Genomic DNA, 20,935 nt, shown 5'->3' on the forward strand with positions numbered 1-20,935 from the left:
TGGACACTCTTGGGACCCCCAAACTCACCCCAAATACCCCCTTAGGACCCCCAAACTCAGCCCTAGACACTCTCAGGACCCCTCAGCTCCCCCCAGGACCCCCAAACTCGCCCCCCAGGGGTGACTCCCCCCGTCCCCCCGCAGTGCCCAGCGCCGTCTCCTCGCTGACCGATGACCTCCTCAAGTACTACCAGCAGGTCACTCGTGCTGTGCTGGGCGACGACCCCCAGCTGATGAAGGTGGGTGGGGCTGGGACCACCCTGGGACCACCCTTGGGGGGGCTGGGGACCACCTGAGACCACCCTCGGGGGGGCTGGGGACCAGCTGAGGGGGTGGGGACCATCCTGGGACCACCCTTGGTGGGGCTGGGGACCAGCTAGGGGGGCTGGGACCACCCTGGGACCACTCTGGGACCACCCTGGGGGGGCTGGGGACCACCTGGGACTACCCAGAGACCATCAGGGACCCCCTGAGGGGTCTGGGGACCACCCTGGGGGTGTTGGTGACCCCCTGAGGGGGCTGGGGACCACCTGGTGGGGCTGGGGACCACCCTGGGACCACCCAGAGACCCCTTGGGACCACCCAGAGACCATCAGGGACCTCCTGAGGGGGCTGGGGACCCCCTGGGACCACCCTTGGGGGGGCTGGGGACCCTCTGGGACCACCCTTGGGGGGGCTGGGGACCCCCTGGGACCACCCCGGGGGGCTGGGGACCACCCAGAGACCCCCAGGACCCCCCAAGACTCCTCCCCAGGCCTTACCTTGGGACACCCCAGAGACCCCTAAAGACCCCCTGGGACCCACCAGAGACCCCCAGGAACCCCCAGAGACTCCCCAGAAACCCCCCTGGGACTCCCTGGGACCACCCTGGGGGGCTGGGGAACCCCTGGGATCCCCTGGGACCATCCAGAGACCCCCCAGAGACCCCCTGGGACCACTCTGAAACCTTCAGGATGCCTCTGAGACCCCCTGGGACCCACCAGAGACCCCCAAAGACCCCCCCAGAGACCCCCTGGGATCACCCAGAGACCCCTGGGACCACCCAGAGACCCCCAAAGATGCCCCCAGAGACCTCTGAGAACCCCAAGGATCCCCAGAGCCCCCAGAGACCCCAGAGCCCCTGAGACCCCCAAGACCCCCCAGGACCCCCCATAGACTCCCTGGGACCCCCAAAGACCCCTCCAGCGACCCCAGAGACCCCCAGAGACCCCCCCGAGCCCCCCTGACCCCCCAGTGTCCCCCCAGGTGGCTTTGCAGGACCTGCAGAGTAACCCCAAGATCGCGGCGTTGCTGCCCTACTTCGTCTACGTGGTCAGCGGGGTGAGTCTGGGGGTCCGGGGGGGGCTGGGGGCAGTTTGGGGTCCCCAAGGGTCTGGGAGATCGAGGATCTTGAGGGAGTCTGGGGGGTCCTGAGGGGGTCTGGGGGAGTCTGGGGTCCTGTGGGGGCTGGGGGAGTTTGGGGGTCTTAGGTGAGTCTGGGGTCCTGGGGGCTGGGGGGCTGGGGGTCCTGAGAGGGGGTCTAGGGGTGGGTTTGTGGGGTCTAGAGAGTTTGGGGGCTGCTGGGGGTCTGGGGTTGGGTTTGGGGGTCCTGTGGGGGTCTGGGGGAGTTTGGGGGTCCTGAGAGGGTCTAGGGGTGGATTTGGGGTCCTGAAGTGGTCCGGGGGGTGAGTTTGGGGGTCCTGTGGGGGTCTAGAGGTGACTTTGGGGGTCCTGGGGGTGGTCTGGGGGGAGTTTGGGGTCGAAGTGAGTCTGGGGGTGAGTTTGGGGTCAGGGGGTGAGTCTGGGGTCCTGGGGGTCTAGGGAGTGAGTTTGGGGGACCGAAGTGTCTGGGGGCAGTTTGGGGGTCCTGAGAGAGGGATCCAGGGTGAGTTTGGGGATCCTGGGGAGATCCAGGGGTGAGTTTGGGGGTCCTGGAGTGAGTCTGGGGGTGGGTTTGGGGGTCCAGGGGTGAGATTGGGGGTCCTGGGGGGGTCTAGAGGTGAGTTTGGGGGTCCCGAGAGGGTCTGGGGTGAGTTTGGGGGTCCTGGGGGTCTCCAGAGGCTCCTGAGGGTCTCCAGTTTGGGGGTCCTGGGGGGATTGAGAACCTCAAGGTGGTTCCTGGAGGAACTGTGGGCTCCAGAAGCTCCTGATGGTCTCCAGAGGCCTCTGAGGGTCTCCTGTCTGGTGGTCCTGGAAGGATTGAGAATCTCAAGGTGCTTCCTGGAGGAACTGGGAGGTCCTGGGGGCTCCAGAGGGAATCTCAAGGTGGTTCCTGGAAGAACTGGGAGGTCCTGAGGGTCTCCAGTTTGGTGGTCCTGGAAGGACTGAGAACCTCAAGGTGGTTCCTGGAGGAACTGGGAGGTCCTGGGGCTCTCCAGAGGCTCCTGAGGGTCTCCAGAGGCTCCTGAGGGTCTCCAGTTCTCAATCTGGAAGGACTGAGAACCTCAAGGTGGTTCCTGGAGAAACTGGGAGATCCTGAGGGTCTCCAGAGGCTCCAGAGGGTGTCCAATTTGGGGGTCCTGGAAGGATTGAGAACCTCAAGGTCCTTCCTGGAGGACCTGTGACCTCCCGAGACTCTCCAGGTGTGTTTCCCCACCTGAAACCCTCCCGTTCCTCCAGGTGAAATCCGTCAGCCACGACCTGGAGCAGCTGAGCCGCCTGCTGCACCTGGCCAGGTCGCTGATCCAGAACCCCTTCCTGTGCCTGGGCTCCTACGTGGGCAGCCTGATGGGCAGCGTCCTCTACTGCGTCCTGGAGCCGCTGGCCGCCTCCATCAACCCCCTGAATGACCACTGGACGCTGCGCGACTACGCGGCCATGCTGCTGGGGAGGATCTTCTGGTGGGATTGGGGTTTGGGAATGGTGGGATTGGGGTTTGGGATAATGGGATTGGGATGGGAATGATGGGATGGAGATGGGGTGGGATGGTCCTGGAGCTGCTGGTCACCTCCATCAACCTCCTGAATGACCACTGGACGCTGCGCGACTACGCGGCCATGCTGCTGGGGAGGATCTTCTGGTGGGCTTTGGGGTTTGGGAATGGTGGGATTGGGATTGGGATAATGGGATTGAGGTGGGAATGATGGGATGGGATGGAGATGGGATTTGGGGTGGGATGGTCCTGGAGCCGCTGTGGTCACCTCCATCAACCTCCTGAATGACCACTGGACGCTGCGTGACTACGCGGCCATGCTGCTGGGGAGGATCTTCTGGTGGGCTTTGGGGTTTGGGGTTTGGGAATAATGGGATTGGGGTTTGGGGTTTGGGGTTGGGGTGGGAATGATGGGATTTGGGATGGGATGGTCCTGGAGCCGCTGTGGTCAACCCCCTGAATGACCACTGGATGCTGGGCGACTCCGCGGCCATGCTGCTGGGGAGGATCTTCTGGTGGGCTTTGGGGTTTGGGGTTTGGGGTGGGATTTGGAATAATGGGATTGGGAATAATGGGATTTGGGGTGGGATGGTCCTGGAGCCGCTGTGGTCACCTCCATCAACCCCCTGAATGACCACTGGACGCTGCGCGACTACGCGGCCATGCTGCTGGGGAGGATCTTCTGGTGGGGTTTGGGGGTTTGGGGTTGGTGGGAATAATGGGATTGGGATTGGGATTGGGGTGGGATGGGATATGGGATGGTCCTGGAGCCGCTGTGGTCACCTCCATCAACCCCCTGAATGACCACTGGACGCTGCATGACTACGCGGCCATGCTGCTGGGGAGGATCTTCTGGTGGGCTTTGGGGTTTGGGGTTTGGGTTGGGATTTGGAATAATGGGATTGGGAATAATGGGATTTGGGGTGGGATGGTCCTGGAGCCGCTGTGGTCAACCTCCTGAATGACCACTGGACGCTGCGCGACTCTGCGGCCATGCTGCTGGGGAGGATCTTCTGGTGGGTTTTGGGGTTTGGGGTTTGGGGTTTGGGGTGGGAATGATGGGATTTGGGATGGGATGGTCCTGGAGGTGCTGTGGTCAACCCCGTGAATGACCACTGGACGCTGTGCAACTACACGGCCATGCTGCTGGGGAGGATCTTCTGGTGGGCTTTGGGGTTTGGGAATGGTGGGATTGGGGTTGGGATTTGGGCTTTGGGGTTTGGAGTTTGGGGTTTGGGGTTCGGAATTGGGGGTGGGAATGATGGGAATATTGGGATGGGATAATGGGATGGGATTGGGATGGAGATGGGATGGGATAATGGGATGGGATGGGATAGTGGGATGGGATAATGGGATGGGATTGGGATGGAGATGGGATGGGATAATGGGATGGGATGGGATAGTGGGATGGGATAATGGGATGGAGATGAGATGGGATGGGATGGGATTGGGATGGAGATGGGACGGGATAATGGATGGGATGGGATGGGATAATGGGATGGAGAACATGAAATGGGAATGGGAATAGGAACAGGAACAGAAATGGGAATGGAATGGGATAATGGGATGGAATGGAATGGGAATAATGGTCATGGAATGGGAATGGGATGGGATAGGATTGGGAATAATGGGATTGGGATTGGGAATAATGGTCTCCCGGGGGTCTCTCGGGGGGGGTCTCTCTCGGGGGGGTCTCGGTGGTCTCTCAGGGATCTCAGGGGTCTCTCAGTGGTCTCCTGGGGGTCTCTCGGAGGTCTCTCGGGGGTCTCCTGGGGATCTCGGGGGTCTCTCAGGGGGTCTCAGGGATCTCCCGGGGGTCTCAGGAGTCTCCTGGGGATCTCAGGGGTCTCTTGGGAGTCTCTCGGGGGTTTTTTGGGTCTCTCGGGGGTCTCAGGGGTCTCCTAGGGGATCTCAGGGGTCTCCTGTGGATCTCCCGGGGTCTCTTGGGGATCTCTCCAGGGGGTATTTTGGGTCTCTCAGGGGGTCTTGGGGGTTTTTTTGGGTCTCTCGGGGATCTCAGGGGTCTCCTGGGGATCTCTCTCAGGGGTCTCAGGGGTCACTTGGGGATCTCTGGGATCTCTCAGGGGTCTCTTGGGGGTCTTCTGGGGATCTCCGGGGGCTCTCTGGGTGGTCTCTCGGTGGTCTCTCAGGGGGTCTCTCGGTGGTCTCAGGGGGTCTCCCGTGTCTCACACCCCCCTGTCCCCGCAGGAGTCACGGGGAGCTGGTCAGGGGGTTTTTTGGGGTCTCTCTCCGGGGGTCTCCCGGGGATCTCAGGGGTCTCCCGAGGGTCTCTCGGTGGTCTCTCGGTGGTCTCACACCCCCCTGTCCCCCCAGGAGTCACGGGGAGCTGGTCAGGGGTCTCTACCAGCAGATCCTCCTCTCGCTCCAGAAGGTTCTGGCAGATCCCGTCAGACCTCTCTGCTCCCACTACGGGGCTGTGGTGGGGCTGCACGCCCTGGGCTGGAAGGTATGGGGGGCTTCGGGGGTCCCGGGGCCTGGGGGCCCCTAGGGGGTCCTGGGGGTCCCTAGGGCGTCTGGGGGTCTCTAGGGGTTTAGAGGGGTTTGGGGGTCCCCAGGGGGGTTTTGGGGGGCTCGGGGTGTCCCCAGGGGTTTTAGACTGGTCCTGGGGGTCCTTAGGGGATCCCCAGGGGTTTGGGGGCAATTTGGGGGTCTGGGGGTCCCTAAGGGGGTCTGGGGGTCCCTAGGGGGTTTTAGGGGGTCCTGGGGGGCTTTGGAGGGGGTCCCCTAGGGGAGTCTGGGGGTCCCTAGGTGTCCTGGGGAGTCCTAAGGGAGGTTTGGGGGGCAGTTTGGGGGCTCAGGGGTCCCCAGGGGGTTTGGAGGGTCTCAGAGGGGTCCTGGAGGGTCCTTAGGGGTCCCCAGGGCTTTGGGGTCCTGGGGGGTCTCTAGGCGGGTTTGGCAGGTCCTGGGGGTCCTTAAGGGGTCCCCAGGGGTTTGGGGGGCAATTTGGGGGTCTGGGGGAACCCTAGGGGTTTGGGGGTCCCTAGGGGGCTTAGAGGGGTCCTGGGGGGGTCTGGGGGTCCCTAGGGGGAGTCTGGGGGTCTCTAGGGGGTTTAGAGGGTTTTGGGGATCCCCAGGGGGGTTTGGGGGGCTCAGGGTGTCCCCAGGGGGGTTTAGGATCTGGTCCTGGGGGTCCTTAGGGTCCCCAGGGGAGGTTTGGGGGCAATTTGGGGGTCTGGGGGTCCCTAGGGGTTTGGAGGGTCTCAGAGGGGTCCTGGGGGTCCTTAGGGGTCCCCAGGGGGGTTTGGGGGTCCTGGGGGGGTCCTAAGTGAGGTTTGGGGGCAGTTTGGGGGCTTGGGGGGTCCTTAGGGTCCCTAGGGGGTTTGGAGGTTTTGGGGGTTTTTAGGGTTTTTTTGGGGGTTTTTCTTGGGCGTTTTTTGGGGTTTCTGAGGGTTTTTGGGGTCTTTTGGTATTTTTGGGGTTTTTGGGTTTCTTTGGGGTCTTTTGGGGTTTTTTTGGGGGTTTTTTGGGTTTTGGGGGGTTTTTTGTGTGTTTTGCTGGTTTTTTGGTGGTTTTTTGTAGGTTTTTTTTTTGTTTTTTGGTGGTTTTGGGATTTTTGGGTGGTTTTTATTTTTTCTGTTTTTTTCTGGTTTTTCTGGTTTTTTGGTTCTTTGGGGGTTTTTTTGTTTCTTTGGGGTTTTTTTCACTGGTCCTCACCCCATTTCCCCCCCAGGCAGTGGAGCGAGTTCTCTACCCTCACTTGCCCACCTACTGGCCCAGCCTGCCCTGATTTGGGGGTTCTGTGGGTGGGTTTTTGGGGTTTTTTTAGGTTTTTTGGGGATTTTTTGGGGGTTTTTCAAGGTTTTTTGGGTTTTCTGGGGGTTTTCTGGGGTTTTTTGGGGGTTTTTTGGGGATTTTTCAGGCTTTTTGGGGGCTTTGGGGGGTTTGGAGGGATTTCTTTGGAGGTTTTTGGGGGTTTGTTGGGCTTTTCTGAGATTTCTTTGGGGGTTTTGGGGGTTTTTGGGGGATTTTTTGGGGGTTTTTTTGGGGTTTTTAAAAAATTTTTGGTGGGTTTTTTGGTTTTTTTTGTTTGTTTGTTTTTTGGGGATTTTTTCGGGGTTTCTGGGGGTTTTCTGAGGTTTTTTGGGGATTTTTTCTGGGTTTTTTTGTTTTTTTTGGTTTTTCAGGGGTTATTTTCGGGATTTTTTTGGGGTTTTTTTTGTTTTTTTGGGATTTCTTTGGGGTTTTTCGGGTTCTCTCACCCCCTTTCTCTCCCCCCAGGCGGTGGAGCGAGTTCTCTACCCTCACTTGCCCACCTACTGGCCCAGCCTGCCCTGATTTGGGGGTTCTGTGGGTGGTTTTTTGGGGGTTTTTTTAGGTTTTTGGGGGTTTTTTGGGGATATTTTTGAGGGTTTTTCAAGGATTTTTGGGTTTTTGGGGGTGTTTTGAGGGTTTTTTGGGTTTTTTTGGTATTTTTGTTGGTTTTTTGGGGTTTTTCTGGGGGTTTTTTGGGGGTTTTTTGGGAGTTTTTGGGGTTTTTTTTTGGTTTCGGGGGTTTTTGGGGTTTTCTGTTTTATTTGGGTTTTTTTAGGTTTTTTTGGGTTTTTTGAGGGTTTTTTTGGGTTTTGTTGGTTTTTTTGGGGGGTTTGGGGTTTTTTGGGGTTTTTGGGGGTTTTTTGGGGGTTTTTTTGGGGTTTTTGGGGTTTTTTTTGTGGTTTTTGGGGTTTTTTTGTTTGTTTTTTTGTTGTTTTTTTTGGGTTTTTTCTGGTGTTTTTTTGTTTTTGGGGTTTTTTTCTGGTTTTTTTTCTGGTTTTTTGGGGTTTTTTTGGTTTTTTTCTGGGGTTTTTTTGGTTTTTTGGGGTTTTTTTGGGGATTTTTTTTGGTTTTTTTTTGTTTTTTGGGTTTTTCAGGTTTCTTTGGGGTTATTTCAGTGTCTCTCACCCCATTTCTCTCCCCCCAGGCGGTGGAGCGAGTTCTCTACCCTCACTTGCCCACCTACTGGCCCAGCCTGGCTGCCGTGCTGGACGATTACTCTGTGTCCAACGCCCAGGTCAAGGCTGATGGCCACAAGGTCTACGGAGCCATCCTGGTGAGGGGACACTGCTGTCACCAATGTCCCCAATGTCCCCAATGTCCCCAATGTCCCCAGTGTGTCCCCAATATCCGCAGTGTGTCCTCAATGTCCCCAACGTGTCCCCAGTGTGTCCAACGCCCAGGTCAAGGCCGATGGCCACAAGGTCTACGGAGCCATCCTGGTGAGGGGACACTGCTGTCACCAATGTCCCCAGTGTGTCACCAATGTGTCCCCAATGTGTCCCCAATGTGACCTCAGTGTGTCTCCATCGTGTCCACAATGTGTCCCCAATGTCTCCTGGGACTCTGATGTCCTCAACGTGTCCCCAGTGTCCCCAACGTGTCCCCAACGTGTCCCCAGTGTGTCCCCAGTGTTCCCTGGGCCCCTGATGTCCTCAATGTGACCCCAACGTGTCCCCAGTGTGACCCCAACGTGTCCCCAGTGTGTTTCCAATGTCCCCAAAGTGTTCCCAATGTGTCCTCAATGTCCCCAATGTGTCCCCAGTGTGTCCTCAATGTCCCCTGGGGTGGGGGTTGCTCACCTCTTCACCCCCTGATGTCCCCAATGTCCTCAACGTGTCCCCGAAGTGTCCCCAACATGTCCCCAACATGACCCCAATGTCCCCAACATGTCCCCAATGTGTCCCCAATGTCCCCAACGTGTCCCCAATGTCCCCAACATGTCCCCAATGTCCCCAATATCCCCAACGTGTCCCCAATATGTCCCCAGCATGTCCCCAACATGTCCCACTGTGTCCCCAATGTCCCCAACATGTCCCCAATGTCCCCAACATGTCCCCAATGTCCCCAACATGTCCCCAGTGTCCCCAACATGTCCCCAATGTCCCCAACGTGTCCCCAGCGTGTCCCCAATGTCCCCACCATGTTCCCACCACATCCCCACCATGTCCCCTCCGCCCCCAGGTCGCCGTGGAGAGGCTGCTGAAAGCCAAAGCCCAGCTAGCCGCGGGGCTCGGGGGTCCCGAGGGCTCCCCCCGCCGCAGCCCCCCCGGGCCGGACCTCCCCCCGGAGCTGGCCCGTCCCCTCCTCCCGGGGGGCAGCGTCCCCCCCGTGCCACCGCCGCTGTCCCCTCCGTCCCCCTCCCTCGGCGACATGTACCGCCAGCTCTACGACTTCTTCGGGGACAGCCTGGCCGCCCGCTTCGGCACCGGGACCCCCGCCGACCCCCCGACCCCGCCGGGGGTCTCGGACTGCCCCCGCAAGGACCCTCCGGCCGAAGGCGCCGCCGCCGCCCGCAAGATGCCCCAGCTGACCAACGCCACGGTCAGCCCGCGGGAGGACGAACCACCCCGGCCTGAGCCGCCTTCCGGCCGGTCAGCCCTTCACCGGCCGGCCGGCCCGCCGCCCAGACCCCGCGGGACCCCCAGAGCCCCCGCCGGACACCGGCCGGGCGCTCGGGAGGTTTTCCAAAAATGCCGCTTCGCCCCCCGCGGACCGCCGCGGTTCAGCTTCGTGATCGCCGGCCGGCAGAGTGGCCGGCGCTGCCCCGGCCGGAGGTTCCAGACCAGCTTCCCGCAGCCCCCCGGGGGTGGTCTGGGGTCTCGCTACGCCCAGAGGTTGCCCATGATCGGCCGGACGGCGAGGCAGCCGAGGAGGTGGCCGAAGGCGGAGTATTCGCTGCTGCTGCTGCTCTGAGCTGGTCAGTGAAGGGTGGAGTGGGCAGTGGATGGTGTGGAGTGGTCAATAAAGGGTGTATTGGTCAGTGGATGGGTGTGGTGTGGTCAATAAAGGGTGTGGATTGGTCAGTGAATGGTGTGGAGTGATCAGTGAAGGGGGTGGAGTGGTCAATAAAGGGTGTGGTGGTCAGTGGATGGTGTGGAGTGGTCAATAGAGGGGATTTGGTGGTCAATAAACCAGTGTGGTGGTCAGTGGATGGAGTGAAGTAGTCAGTAAAGGGTGTGGAGTGGTCACTGAAGGGGGTGGAGTGGTCAGTAAAGAGTGTTGTGGTCAGTGAATGGCATGGAGTGGTCAGTTAAGGTTTGGTGGTCAGTGGATGGTGTGGAGTGGTCAGTGAGTGGTGTGCAGTGGTCAATAGAGGCTGTGGTGGTCAGTGAAGGATGTGGTGTGGTCAGTAAAGGGTGTGGTGGTCATTAGATGGAGTGAAGTGGTCAATAAAGATTGGTGGTCAGTGGATGGCATGGTGGTCAGTGGGTGGTGTAGTGGTCAGTTAAGGTTTGGTGGTCAGTGGATGGTGTGGAGTGGTCAATGAAGGGTGTTGTGGTCAGTGGATGGTGATGAGTGGTCAGTAAAAGGTGGGATGGTTAGTGGATGGGTGTGCAGTGGTCAGTAAAGGGGGTTTGGTGGTCAATGAACCAGTGTGATGGTCAGTGAATGGTGTGGTCAATAAAGGGGGTAGAGTGGTCAGTTCATGGTGTGGAGTGGTCAGTGAAGGGTGTGGTGGTCAGTTAAGAGGGTTTGGTGGTCAGTGAAGGGTGTGGAGTGGTCAGTAAAGGGTGTATTGGTCAGGGAATGGTGTGGAGTGGTCAGTAAAGGGTGTTGTGGTCAGTGAATGGCACGGAGTGGTCAGTGGATGGCATGGAGTGGTCAGTAAAGGGTGTGGTGGTCAGCGGATGGTGTGGAGTGGTCAGTCAATAAGGTGTGGTGGTCAGCGAAGGGTGTGGTGGTCAGTGGATGGTGATGAGTGGTCAGTGAAGGGCATGGAGTGGTCAGTAAAGGGTGTGGTGGTCAGTGAAGGGTGTGGTGATCAGTTAAGAGGGTTTGGTGGTCAGTGGATGGTGTGGAGTGGTCAATAAAGGGTGTATTGGTCAATGAAGGGTGTGGAGTGGTCAGTGAATGGTGTGGTGGGCAGTGGATGGTGTGGTGTGGTCAGTAAAGCGTGTGGTGGTCAGTGGATGGCGTGGTGTGGCCAGTAAAGGGTGTGGTGGTCAGTTAAGGGTGTATTGGTCAGTGAATGGTGTGGTCAATAAAGAGTATTGGTCAGTGAATGGCATAGAGTGGTCAATAAAGGGTGTATTGGTCAGTGAAGGGTGTGGAGTGGTCAGTGGATGGTGATGAGTGGTCAGTAAAGGGTGTATTGGTCAGTGAAGGGTGTGTTGGTCAGTGGATGGTGTGGAGTGGTCAATAAAGGGTGTGGTGGTCAGTGGATGGTTGTGCAGTGGTCAGTAAAGGGGATTTGGTGGTCAATGAACCAGTGTGGTGGTCAGCGGATGGTGTGGTCAATAAAGGGTGTGGAGTGGTCAGTGGATGGTGTGGAGTGGTCAATAAGGGGTGTGGTGGTCAGTGGATGGTGTGGAGTGGTCAATAAGGGGTGTGGTGGTCAGTGAAGGGTGGAGTGGGCAGTGGATGGTGTGGTGTGGTCAATAAAGGGTGTATTGGTCAGTGGATGGTGTGGAGTGGTCAATAAAGGGTGTATTGGTCAGTGAAGGGTGTGGAGTGGTCAGTGAATGGTGTGGTGGGCAGTGAAGGGTGGAGTGGGCAGTGGATGGTGTGGAGTGGTCAATAAAGGGTGTATTGGTCAGTGAATGGTGTGGTCAGTAAAGGGTGTGGTGGTCAGGGAATGGTATGGAGTGGTCAGTAAAGGGTGTGGTGGTCAGTGGATGGAGTGGAGTGGTCAGTAAAGGGTTTCGAGTGGCCAATAAAGTGTGGTGGTCAGTGGATGGTGTGGTCAATAAAGGGTGTGGAGTGGTCAGTGAAGGGTGTGGAGTGGTCAATAAAGACAGTGTTGTGGTCAGTGAATGGCATGGAGTGGTCAGTTAAGGTTTGGTGGTCAGTGGATGGTGTGGAGTGGTCAGTGAATGATGTGCAGTGGTCAATAGAGGCTGTGGTGGTCAGTGAAGGGTGTGGTGGTCATTAGATGGAGTGAAGTGGTCAATAAAGACTGGTGGTCAGTGGATGGCATGGTGGTCAGCGGGTGGTGTAGTGGTCAGTTAAGAAGGTTTGGTGGTCAGCGGATGGTGTGGAGTGGTCAATAAAGGGTGTATTGGTCAGTGAATGGGGTGGAGTGGTCAGTTAATGGTGTGGAGTGGTCAGTGAAGGGTGTGGTGGTCAGTTAAGAGGGTTTGGTGGTCAGTGAAGGGTGTGGAGTGGTCAATAAAAGGTGTTGTGGTCAGTGGATGGCATGGAGTGGTCAATAAAGGGTGTGGTGGTCAGCGGATGGTGTGGAGTGGTCAGTCAGTAAGGTGTGGTGGTCAGCGAATGGTGTGGTGGTCAGTGGGTGGTGTGGTGGTCAGTGGGTGGTGTGGTGGTCAGTGGATGGTATGGAGTGGTCAGTGAAGGGTGTGGTGGTCATTTAAGATGGTTTGGTGGTCAGTGAAGGGTGTGGAGTGGTCAGTAAAGGGTCTGGTGGTCAGTGGGTGGCATGGAGTGGTCAGTTAAGAGGATTTGGTGGTCAGTTAAGAGGGTTTGGTGGTCAATGAAGGGTGTGGAGTGGTCAGTTAAGGTTTGGTGGTCAGTTTATGGTGTGGAGTGGTCAGTGGGTGGTGTGGTGGTCAGTTAAGAAGGTTTGGTGGTCAGTGGATGGTGTAGTGGTCAGTTAGGTGGTCCGTGAATGGTGTGGAGTGGTCAGTAAAGGGTCTGGTGGTCAGTGGATGGCATGGAGTGGTCAGTTAAGAGGGTTTGGTGGTCAGTTAAGAGGGTTTGGTGGTCAGTCAAGAAGGTTTGGTGGTCAGTGGGTGGTGTGGAGTGGTCAGTGAAATGCTGTGGTGGTCAGTAGTGACCAGTCCGTAGGGGATTAGGGGCTATAGGGCTACAAGTGGCCGGAGTGTCCTCCCCGCCCCTCCCCCACCGTCCGGAGCCATCTCAATGCCGAGCCTTTATTGGGGGGGAGGGGCGGGAGGGTTTTGGGGTCAATCTGGGTGATTTTGGGTCAATCCAGGTGATTTTGGGGTCACTCCGGGTGATTTTGGGGTCAATCTGGGCAGTTTTGGGGTCAATTCAGACTGTTTTGGGGTCAATCGATGCAGTTTTGGGGTCAATCTGGGCAGTTTTGGGGTCAATCCAGGTGATTTTGGGGTCAATCCGGGTGATTTTGGGTCAATCCAGGTGATTTTGGGTCAATCCAGGTGATTTTGGGGTCAATCCGGGTAATTTTGGGGTCAATCCAGGTGATTTTGGGGTCAATCGATGCAGTTTTGGGGTCAATCCAGGTGATTTTGGGGTCAATCCGGGTGATTTTGGGTCAATCCGGGTAATTTTGGGTCAATCCAGGTGATTTTGGGTCAATCCAGGTGATTTTGGGGTCAATCCGGGTAATTTTGGGGTCAATCCAGGTGATTTTGGGGTCAATCGATGCAGTTTTGGGGTCAATCCAGGTGATTTTGAGGTCAATCCAGGTGATTTTGGGGTCAATTCAGGCTGTTTTGGGGTCAATCCAGGCGGTTTTGGGGTCAATCCAGGCGGTTTTGGGGTCACTCCGGGTGATTTTGGGGTCACTCCGGGTGGTTTTGGGGTCACTCCGGGCAGTTTTGGGGTCAATCCGGGTGATTTGGGGTCAATCCGGGCGGTTTTGGGGTCAATCTGGGCGGTTTTGGGGTCAATCCAGGCGGTTTTGGGGTCAATCCAGGTGATTTTGGGGTCAATCCAGACAGTTTTGGGGTCAATCTGGGTGATTTTGGGGTCAATCCGGGTGATTTGGGGTCAATCGATGCAGTTTTGGGGTCAATCCGGGCAGTTTTGGGGTCAATCCGGGTGATTTTGGGGTCAATCCAGGTGATTTTGGGGTCAATCCGGGTGATTTTGGGTCAATCCAGGTGATTTTGGGTCAATCCAGGTGATTTTGGGGTCAATCCGGTTTTGGGGTCAATCCGGTGATTTTGGGTCAATCCAGGTGATTTTGGGTCATCCGGTGATTTTGGGGTCAATGGCGTTTTGGGGTCAATCAGCGTTTTGGGGTCAATCAGTTTTGGGGTCAATCGCAGTTTTGGGGTCAATCGGTGATTTTGGGGTCAATCCGGGTGATTTTGGGTCAATCCAGGTGATTTTGGGTCAATCCAGGTGATTTTGGGGTCAATCCGGGTAATTTTGGGGTCAATCCAGGTGATTTTGGGGTCAATCGATGCAGTTTTGGGGTCAATCCAGGTGATTTTGAGGTCAATCCAGGTGATTTTGGGGTCAATTCAGGCTGTTTTGGGGTCAATCCAGGCGGTTTTGGGGTCAATCCAGGTGATTTTGGGGTCAATCCAGACAGTTTTGGGGTCAATCTGGGTGATTTTGGGGTCAATCCGGGTGATTTGGGGTCAATCCAGGCAGTTTTGGGGTCAATCTGGGCGGTTTTGGGGTCAATCCAGGCGGTTTTGGGGTCAATCCAGGTGATTTTGGGGTCAATCCAGACAGTTTTGGGGTCAATCTGGGTGATTTTGGGGTCAATCCGGGTGATTTGGGGTCAATCCAGGCAGTTTTGGGGTCAATCTGGGCGGTTTTGGGGTCAATCCAGGCGGTTTTGGGGTCAATCCAGGTGATTTTGGGGTCAATCTGGGCGGTTTTGGGGTCAATCCGGGTGATTTTGGGGTCAATCCAGGTGATTTTGGGGTCAATCCAGGAGGTTTTGGGGTCAATCCGGGTGATTTTGGGGTCAATCCAGGCGGTTTTGGGGTCAATCCGGGTGATTTTGGGGTCAATCTGGGCAGTTTTGGGGTCAATCCGGGCAGTTTTGGGGTCAATCCCGGTGGTTTTGGGGTCAATCCAGGTGATTTTGGGGTCAATCCGGGTGATTTTGGGTCAATCCAGGTGATTTTGGGTCAATCCAGGTGATTTTGGGGTCAATCCGGGTAATTTTGGGGTCAATCCAGGTGATTTTGAGGTCAATCCAGGTGATTTTGGGGTCAATTCAGGCTGTTTTGGGGTCAATCCAGGCGGTTTTGGGGTCAATCCAGGCGGTTTTGGGGTCACTCCGGGTGATTTTGGGGTCACTCCGGACGGTTTTGGGGTCAATCTGGGTGGTTTTGGGGTCACTCCGGGCAGTTTTGGGGTCAATCCGGGTGATTTGGGGTCAATCCGGGCGGTTTTGGGGTCAATCTGGGCGGTTTTGGGGTCAATCCAGGCGGTTTTGGGGTCAATCCAGGTGATTTTGGGGTCAATCCAGACAGTTTTGGGGTCAATCTGGGTGATTTTGGGGTCAATCCGGGTGATTTGGGGTCAATCCAGGCAGTTTTGGGGTCAATCTGGGCGGTTTTGGGGTCAATCCAGGCGGTTTTGGGGTCAATCCAGGTGATTTTGGGGTCAATCCAGACAGTTTTGGGGTCAATCTGGGTGATTTTGGGGTCAATCCGGGTGATTTGGGGTCAATCCAGGCAGTTTTGGGGTCAATCTGGGCGGTTTTGGGGTCAATCCAGGCGGTTTTGGGGTCAATCCAGGTGATTTTGGGGTCAATCTGGACAGTTTTGGGGTCAATCCGGGCAGTTTTGGGGTCAATCCCGGTGGTTTTGGGGTCAATCCAGGTGATTTTGGGATCAATCCAGGTGATTTTGGGGTCAATCCCGGTGATTTTGGGGTCAATCCAGATGATTTTGGGGTCAATCCGGGTAGTTTTGGGGTCAATCCGGGAGATCCCGCGAGATCCTCATACCTCTGGGCGGAGGGGAGATCAGGGTGAGACCCCCAGTGTGGGGGAGGGGAGGACCTCTGCCCCTCCCCCACTCCTCCCCTTGCCCCTCCCCCACCCCACCCAGACCATCCCCCCAGATTTCCCCTCCCCCACCCCCCACCCGCCCCTCCCCCACCCAAACCCAGCCCCTCCCCCAAATTTTCCCCTTCCCCACCCTGCCCCTCCCCCACCCCACCCCTCCCCTGCCTCTCCTGAATTTCCCCTCCCCACCCCACCCCACCCAGCCCCTCCCCCACCTTTCCCCTTACCCTTCCCCCACTCAGCCCCTCCCCCACCCCTGCCTGCCCCTCCCCCAGATTTGCCCCTCCCCACCCAACCCCTCCCCACCCGAACCCAGCCCTCCCCCATCCAAACACAGCCCCTTCCCCCAGATTTTCCCCTCCCCCAGATTTGCCCTTCCCCAACCCATCCAACCCCTCCCCCACCCCCGCCCGCCCCTCCCCACCTGAATACAGCCCTCCCCCAAAATTCCCCTCCCCCGATATTTCCCTCCCCCACCCCACCCCACCCCTCCCCCACCCCACCCAGCCCCCCCCCGGATTTTTCCCCTCCCACCCTCACCAAGCCCCTCCCCCAGATTTTCCCCTCCCTTCCCCACCCTATCCCTGCCCCTCCCCCGAAATTTCCCTCCCCCAGATTTTTCCCCCTCCCCACCCCACCCAACCCTCCCCCACCCCACCCAACCCCTCCCCCCGGATTTTTCCCCTCCCCCTCCCGCCCCTCCCCGCTGACCGTGGGGCTGGGGGCAGGGCAGCACGTTCCGGCACTCTCTGCTCTCCTCCAGCCGCACTCGCTGCCCCTCCAGCTCCGCGCAGCGCGGCCGCGGCGACCCCCAGAAGGTGACATTGGCGCTGCCCGTGCTGCCCACCTGAGCCACCGTGGGGCTGGGGGACAGAAAATCCCATAGAGAAACCCCTAAATCCCATAGAAACCCCTAAATCCCATAGAGAAACCCCAAATCCCATAGGAACCCCTAAATCCTATAGAAACCCCTAAATCCTATAGAAACCCAAAAATCCCATAGAAACCCAAAAATCCTATAGAAATCCCATAGAGCCCTATAGAGAGCCCCAGATCCCATAGAGAAACCCCAAATCCCATAGGAACCCAAAAATCCCATAGAAACCCCATAGAAACCCCACAGAAACCCCATAGAGCCCTACAGAGACCCCCAGAAGGTGACGTTGGCGCTGCCCGTGCTGCCCACCTGAGCCACCGTGGGGCTGAGGGCGGACAGGGTCAGACCCCAAATCCCATAGAAACCCCTAAATCCTATAGAAACCCCATAGAAATCCTATAGAAACCTCATAGAAACCCCACAGAGCCCTATAGAGACCCCCAGAAGGTGACGTTGGCACTGCCCGTGCTGCCCACCTGAGCCACCGTGGGGCTGGGGGACAGAAAATCCCATAGAGAAACCCCTAAATCCCATAGAGAAACACCTAAATCCCATAGGAACCCCTAAATCCTATAGAAACCCCAAAAATCCCATAGAAACCCCATAGAAACCCCACAGAGCCCTACAGAGACCCCCAGAAGGTGACGTTGGCACTGCCCGTGCTGCCCACCTGAGCCACCGTGGGGCTGGGGGACAGAAAATCCCATAGAGAAACCCCCAAATCCCATAGAGAAACCCCAAATCCCATAGAAAAACCCCAAATCCCATAGAGAAACCCCATAGAAACCCCACAAAACCCTACAGAGACCCCCAGAAGGTGACATTGGCACTGCCCGTGCTGCCCACCTGAGCCACCGTGGGGCTGGGGGACAGAAAATCCCATAGAGAAACCCCTAAATCCCATAGAGAAACCCCAAATCCCATAGAGAAACCCCTAAATCCTATAGAGAAACCCCAAATCCCATAGGAACCCAAAAATCCCATAGAAACCCCATAGGAACCCCATAGAGCCCTATAGAGAGTCTAGATCCCATAGAAACCCCAAATCCCGTAGAAACCCTATAGAGACCCTATAGAGCCTTAGAGAGAATCTCAGATCCCATAGAGAAACCCCAAATCCCATAGGAACCCCAAAATTCCATAGAGAAACCCCAAATCCCATAGAGAAACCCCTAAATCCTATAGAAACCCCATAGAAACCCCATAGAGCCCTATAGAGACCCCCACAAGGTGACGTTGGCACTGCCCGTGCTGCCCACCTGAGCCACCGTGGGGCTGGGGGACAGAAAATCCCATAGAGAAACCCCCAAATCCCATAGAGAAACCCCAAATCCCATAGAGAAACCCCAAATCCCATAGAGAAACCCCTAAATCCCATAGAAACCCCAAATCCCATAGAGAAACCCCTAAATCCCATAGAAACCCCTAAATCCCATAGAGAAACCCCAAATCCCATAGAAACCCCTAAATCCCATAGAAAAACCCCAAATCCCATAGGAACCCCTAAATCCTATAGAAACCCTATAGAGAGCCCTGAGCCCCATAGAGAAACCCCAAATCCCATAGAAACCCCATAGAGCCCTATAGAGACCCCAAATCCCATAGAGAAACCCCAAATCCCATAGAAACCCCTAAATCCTATAGGAACCCTCTCGGCCCTATAGAGAGCCCTGAGTCCCATAGAGAAACCCCAAATCCCATAGAAAAACCCCTAAATCCCATAGAAACCCCAAATCCCATAGAGAAACCCCAAATCCCATAGAGAAACCCCTAAATCCCATAGAAACCCCTAAATCCCATAGAAACCCCAAATCCCATAGAGAAACCCCATAGAGCCCTATAGAGAGCCCCAGATCCCATAGAAACCCAAAAATCCTATAGAAACCCAAAAATCCTATAGAAACCCCATAGAAACCCCATAGAAACCCCATAGAGCCCTACAGAGACCCCCAGAAGGTGACATTGGCACTGCCCGTGCTGCCCACCTGAGCCACCGTGGGGCTGGGGGGAGACAGGGTCAGACCCCAAATCCCATAGAGAAACCCCAAACCCCATAGAGAAACCCCAAATCCCATAGAAACCCCAAATCCCATAGAGAAACCCCAAATCCCATAGAAACCCCAAACCCCATAGAGAAACCCCAAATCCCATAGAAACCCCAAATCCCATAGAGAAACCCCAAATCCCATAGAAACCCCTAAATCCTATAGAAACCCCAAAAATCCTATAGAAACCCCTAAATCCTATAGAAACCCCATAGAGCCCTATAGAGACCCCAAATCCCATAGAAACCCCATAGAGCCCTATAGAGAGCCCCAGATCCCATAGAAACCCCAAATCCTATAGAAACTCTTAAATCCCATAGAGATCTGTTAAATCCTATAGAGAAACCCCAAATCCCAGAGCTCCCCAGCCCCACAGCTCCCCCAAACCCCAGAGAAACCCCAAACCCCACAGCTCCCCCCGCCCCATAGAACCCCCAAATCCCATAGAGAAACTGCAAACCCCATAGCCCCCCAGCCCCATAGATCCCCAGCCCCACAGCTCCCCAGCCCCATAGATCCCCCCAAACCCCACAGATCCCACAGATCCCCCAGCCCTACAGCTCCCAAACCCCATAAATCCCCAGCCCCACAGCTCCCAGCCCCACAGCTCCCCAGCCCCATAAATCCCCCCAAATCCCATAGAGAAATGCCAAATCCCACAGATCCCCCAGCCCCACAGCGCCCCAGCCCCACATCTCCCCAGCCCCACAGATCCCCCAGCCCCACAAACACCCCCGCCCCATAAATACCCCTAAACCCCACAGATCCCCCAGCCCCATAGCTCCCCAGCCCCACAGCTAATCTCACAGCTCCCCCAGCCCCATAAATCCCCCCAAATCCCATAAATCCCCCAGCCCCATAAATCCCCAAACCCCACAGCCCCCCAGCCCCATAGATCCCAAATCCCACAGCTCCCCAGCCCCATAAATCCCCCAAACCCCATAAATCCCCGCCCCACAGCTCCCCAGCCCCACAGATCCTTCAGCCCCATAGATCCCCAGCCCCACAACACCCCAGCCCCATAAACCTCCAACCCCACAGCTCCCCAAACCCCACAGATCCCCCAAACTCCATAAATCCCCAAACGCCATATATCCCCCAGCCCCACAGCCCCAGCCCCACAGATAATCCCACAGCTACCCCAGCCCCATAGCTCCCCCAGCCCCACAGGCCCCCCAGCCCCATAAATCCCCCAAACCCCATAGATCTCCCCAGCCCCACAGACACCCCAGCCCCATAAATCCCCCCAAACCCCACAGATCTCCCCCAGCCCCACATCTCCCCAGCCCCACATCTCCTCAGCCCCATAGATCCCCCCAGCCCCACTCACGCGTATTCGGGGAGCTGGGCGCGGCACTCTCGGCTGCGGCTCCGGGTGGGGCTGACCCCACATGGGGGGGTGCAGAGCCCCCAGGGGCTCCAGTCCGACCAGTCACCGTGCACTGGGGGAACGGGGAGGGTCACCCCACGGCTTATGGGGCGGGGAAACCCCACAGACTATGGGGCGGGGAAACCCTTAGCTTATGGGGCAGGATAACCCCATGGCTTATGGGGCGGGGAAACCCCATGGCTTATGGGGCGGGGAAACCCCATAGACTATGGGGCGGGGAAACCCTTAGCTTATGGGGCGGGGAAACCCCATATCCCATATCTTATGGGGCAGGGTAACCTCATATCCCACACTCTATGGGGCAGGGTCATCCCATATCCTATGGGGCAGGGTAACCCCATATTCCATACCCTATGGGGCACGGTCACTCCACACCCCACAGCCTCACAGCCTATGGGGCAGGGTAGATGGGGGCCCTATGGGGTGACCCTATGGGTGACTCTATGGGGTGACTCTATGGGGTGACCCTATGGGGTGACTCTATGGGGTGACTCTGTGGGGTGACCCTATGGGGTGACTCTATGGGGTGACTCTATGGGGTGACTCTATGGGGTGACTCTGTGGGGTGACCCTATGGGGTGACTCTATGGGGTGACTCTATGGGGTGACTCTATGGGGTGACTCTGTGGGGTGACCCTATGGGGTGACTCTATGGGGTGACTCTATGGGGTGACTCTATGGGGTTCCCTATGGGGTGACTCTATGGGGTGACTCTATGGGGTGACCCTGTGGGGTGACCCTGTGGGGTTCCCTATGGGGTGACTCTATGGGGTGCCCTATGGGGTGACTCTGTGGGGTGACTCTATGGGGTGTTGGGTGTTGGGGTTTTGGGGTGTTGGGTGTCTATGGGGTGACCCTGTGGGTGACCCTATGGGGTGACTCTATGGGGTGACTCTATGGGGACTATGGGGCAACTATGGGGTTCCAAATGAGAGCTATGGGGTGACTCTATAGGGCATCTATAGGGCAGCTCCAAATGGGAGTTATAGGGTTTCTATGGGGCATCTATAGGGCAGCCATGGGGCAGTTCTAGGGCAGCTATGGGGCCGCTATAGGGCCGCTATGGGGCAGCTATGGGTCAGCCCCACACTCACAGAGGCATCCCTGGATGCTGTAGCACGCCCGGAACTGCACGGTC

At 56.9% G+C, this 20,935-nt stretch overlaps 2 protein-coding genes and 2 long non-coding RNA genes across 11 annotated transcripts in view; 3 read left to right on the top strand and 1 right to left on the bottom strand.

Annotated features, from left to right (window-relative positions):
* TAF6L (TATA-box binding protein associated factor 6 like) overlaps positions 1–9,801 on the top strand; it is a 23,253-nt gene extending 13,452 nt beyond the window's left edge. The window contains exons 5-11 of one of the 4 annotated variants that reach the window (XM_085046423.1): positions 145–239; positions 1,246–1,320; positions 2,599–2,819; positions 5,186–5,318; positions 7,770–7,898; positions 8,807–9,558; positions 9,761–9,801. In XM_085046423.1, coding sequence (XP_084902549.1) covers positions 145–239; positions 1,246–1,320; positions 2,599–2,819; positions 5,186–5,318; positions 7,770–7,898; positions 8,807–9,538 — 1,385 coding nt within the window. In that variant the 3' untranslated portion in view covers positions 9,539–9,558; positions 9,761–9,801. Of the gene's footprint in view, positions 1–144; positions 240–1,245; positions 1,321–2,598; positions 2,820–5,185; positions 5,319–7,769; positions 7,899–8,025; positions 8,065–8,806; positions 9,611–9,760 lie in introns of those variants that run through there. The other 3 variants (XM_085046422.1, XM_085046421.1, XM_085046425.1) reach the window with 3 other exon arrangements.
* A 1,042-nt stretch (positions 9,802–10,843) lies between these two features.
* Positions 10,844–11,287, top strand: LOC146422470 (uncharacterized). Its single transcript, XR_014848183.1, has 2 exons — positions 10,844–11,018; positions 11,197–11,287. It is a non-coding gene; the product is annotated as an uncharacterized LOC146422470 (long non-coding RNA).
* A 1,379-nt stretch (positions 11,288–12,666) lies between these two features.
* On the top strand, positions 12,667–14,439 carry LOC146422471 (uncharacterized). The gene is made up of 3 exons (XR_014848177.1): positions 12,667–12,717; positions 13,632–13,651; positions 14,403–14,439. It is a non-coding gene; the product is annotated as an uncharacterized LOC146422471 (long non-coding RNA).
* A 730-nt stretch (positions 14,440–15,169) lies between these two features.
* Positions 15,170–20,935, bottom strand: part of CFP (complement factor properdin) — a 37,948-nt gene continuing 32,182 nt past the window's right edge. The window contains exons 8-11 of one of the 5 annotated variants that reach the window (XM_085046464.1): positions 19,738–19,849; positions 16,197–16,348; positions 15,385–15,427; positions 15,170–15,195 (exon numbers count right to left, since the gene is read on the bottom strand). In XM_085046464.1, the coding sequence (XP_084902590.1) occupies positions 15,420–15,427; positions 16,197–16,348; positions 19,738–19,849 (272 nt within the window). In that variant the 3' untranslated portion in view covers positions 15,170–15,195; positions 15,385–15,419. Of the gene's footprint in view, positions 15,196–15,227; positions 15,428–16,196; positions 16,349–16,964; positions 17,049–18,268; positions 18,364–19,737; positions 19,850–20,935 lie in introns of those variants that run through there. The other 4 variants (XM_085046463.1, XM_085046462.1, XM_085046466.1 and 1 more) reach the window with 4 other exon arrangements.

The sequence above is a fragment of the Lichenostomus cassidix genome, unplaced genomic scaffold (genome assembly GCF_008360975.1).
Source record: "Lichenostomus cassidix isolate B80296 unplaced genomic scaffold, HeHo_3.0 HiC_scaffold_40, whole genome shotgun sequence".
Classification (NCBI taxonomy): Eukaryota; Metazoa; Chordata; class Aves; order Passeriformes; family Meliphagidae; genus Lichenostomus; species Lichenostomus cassidix.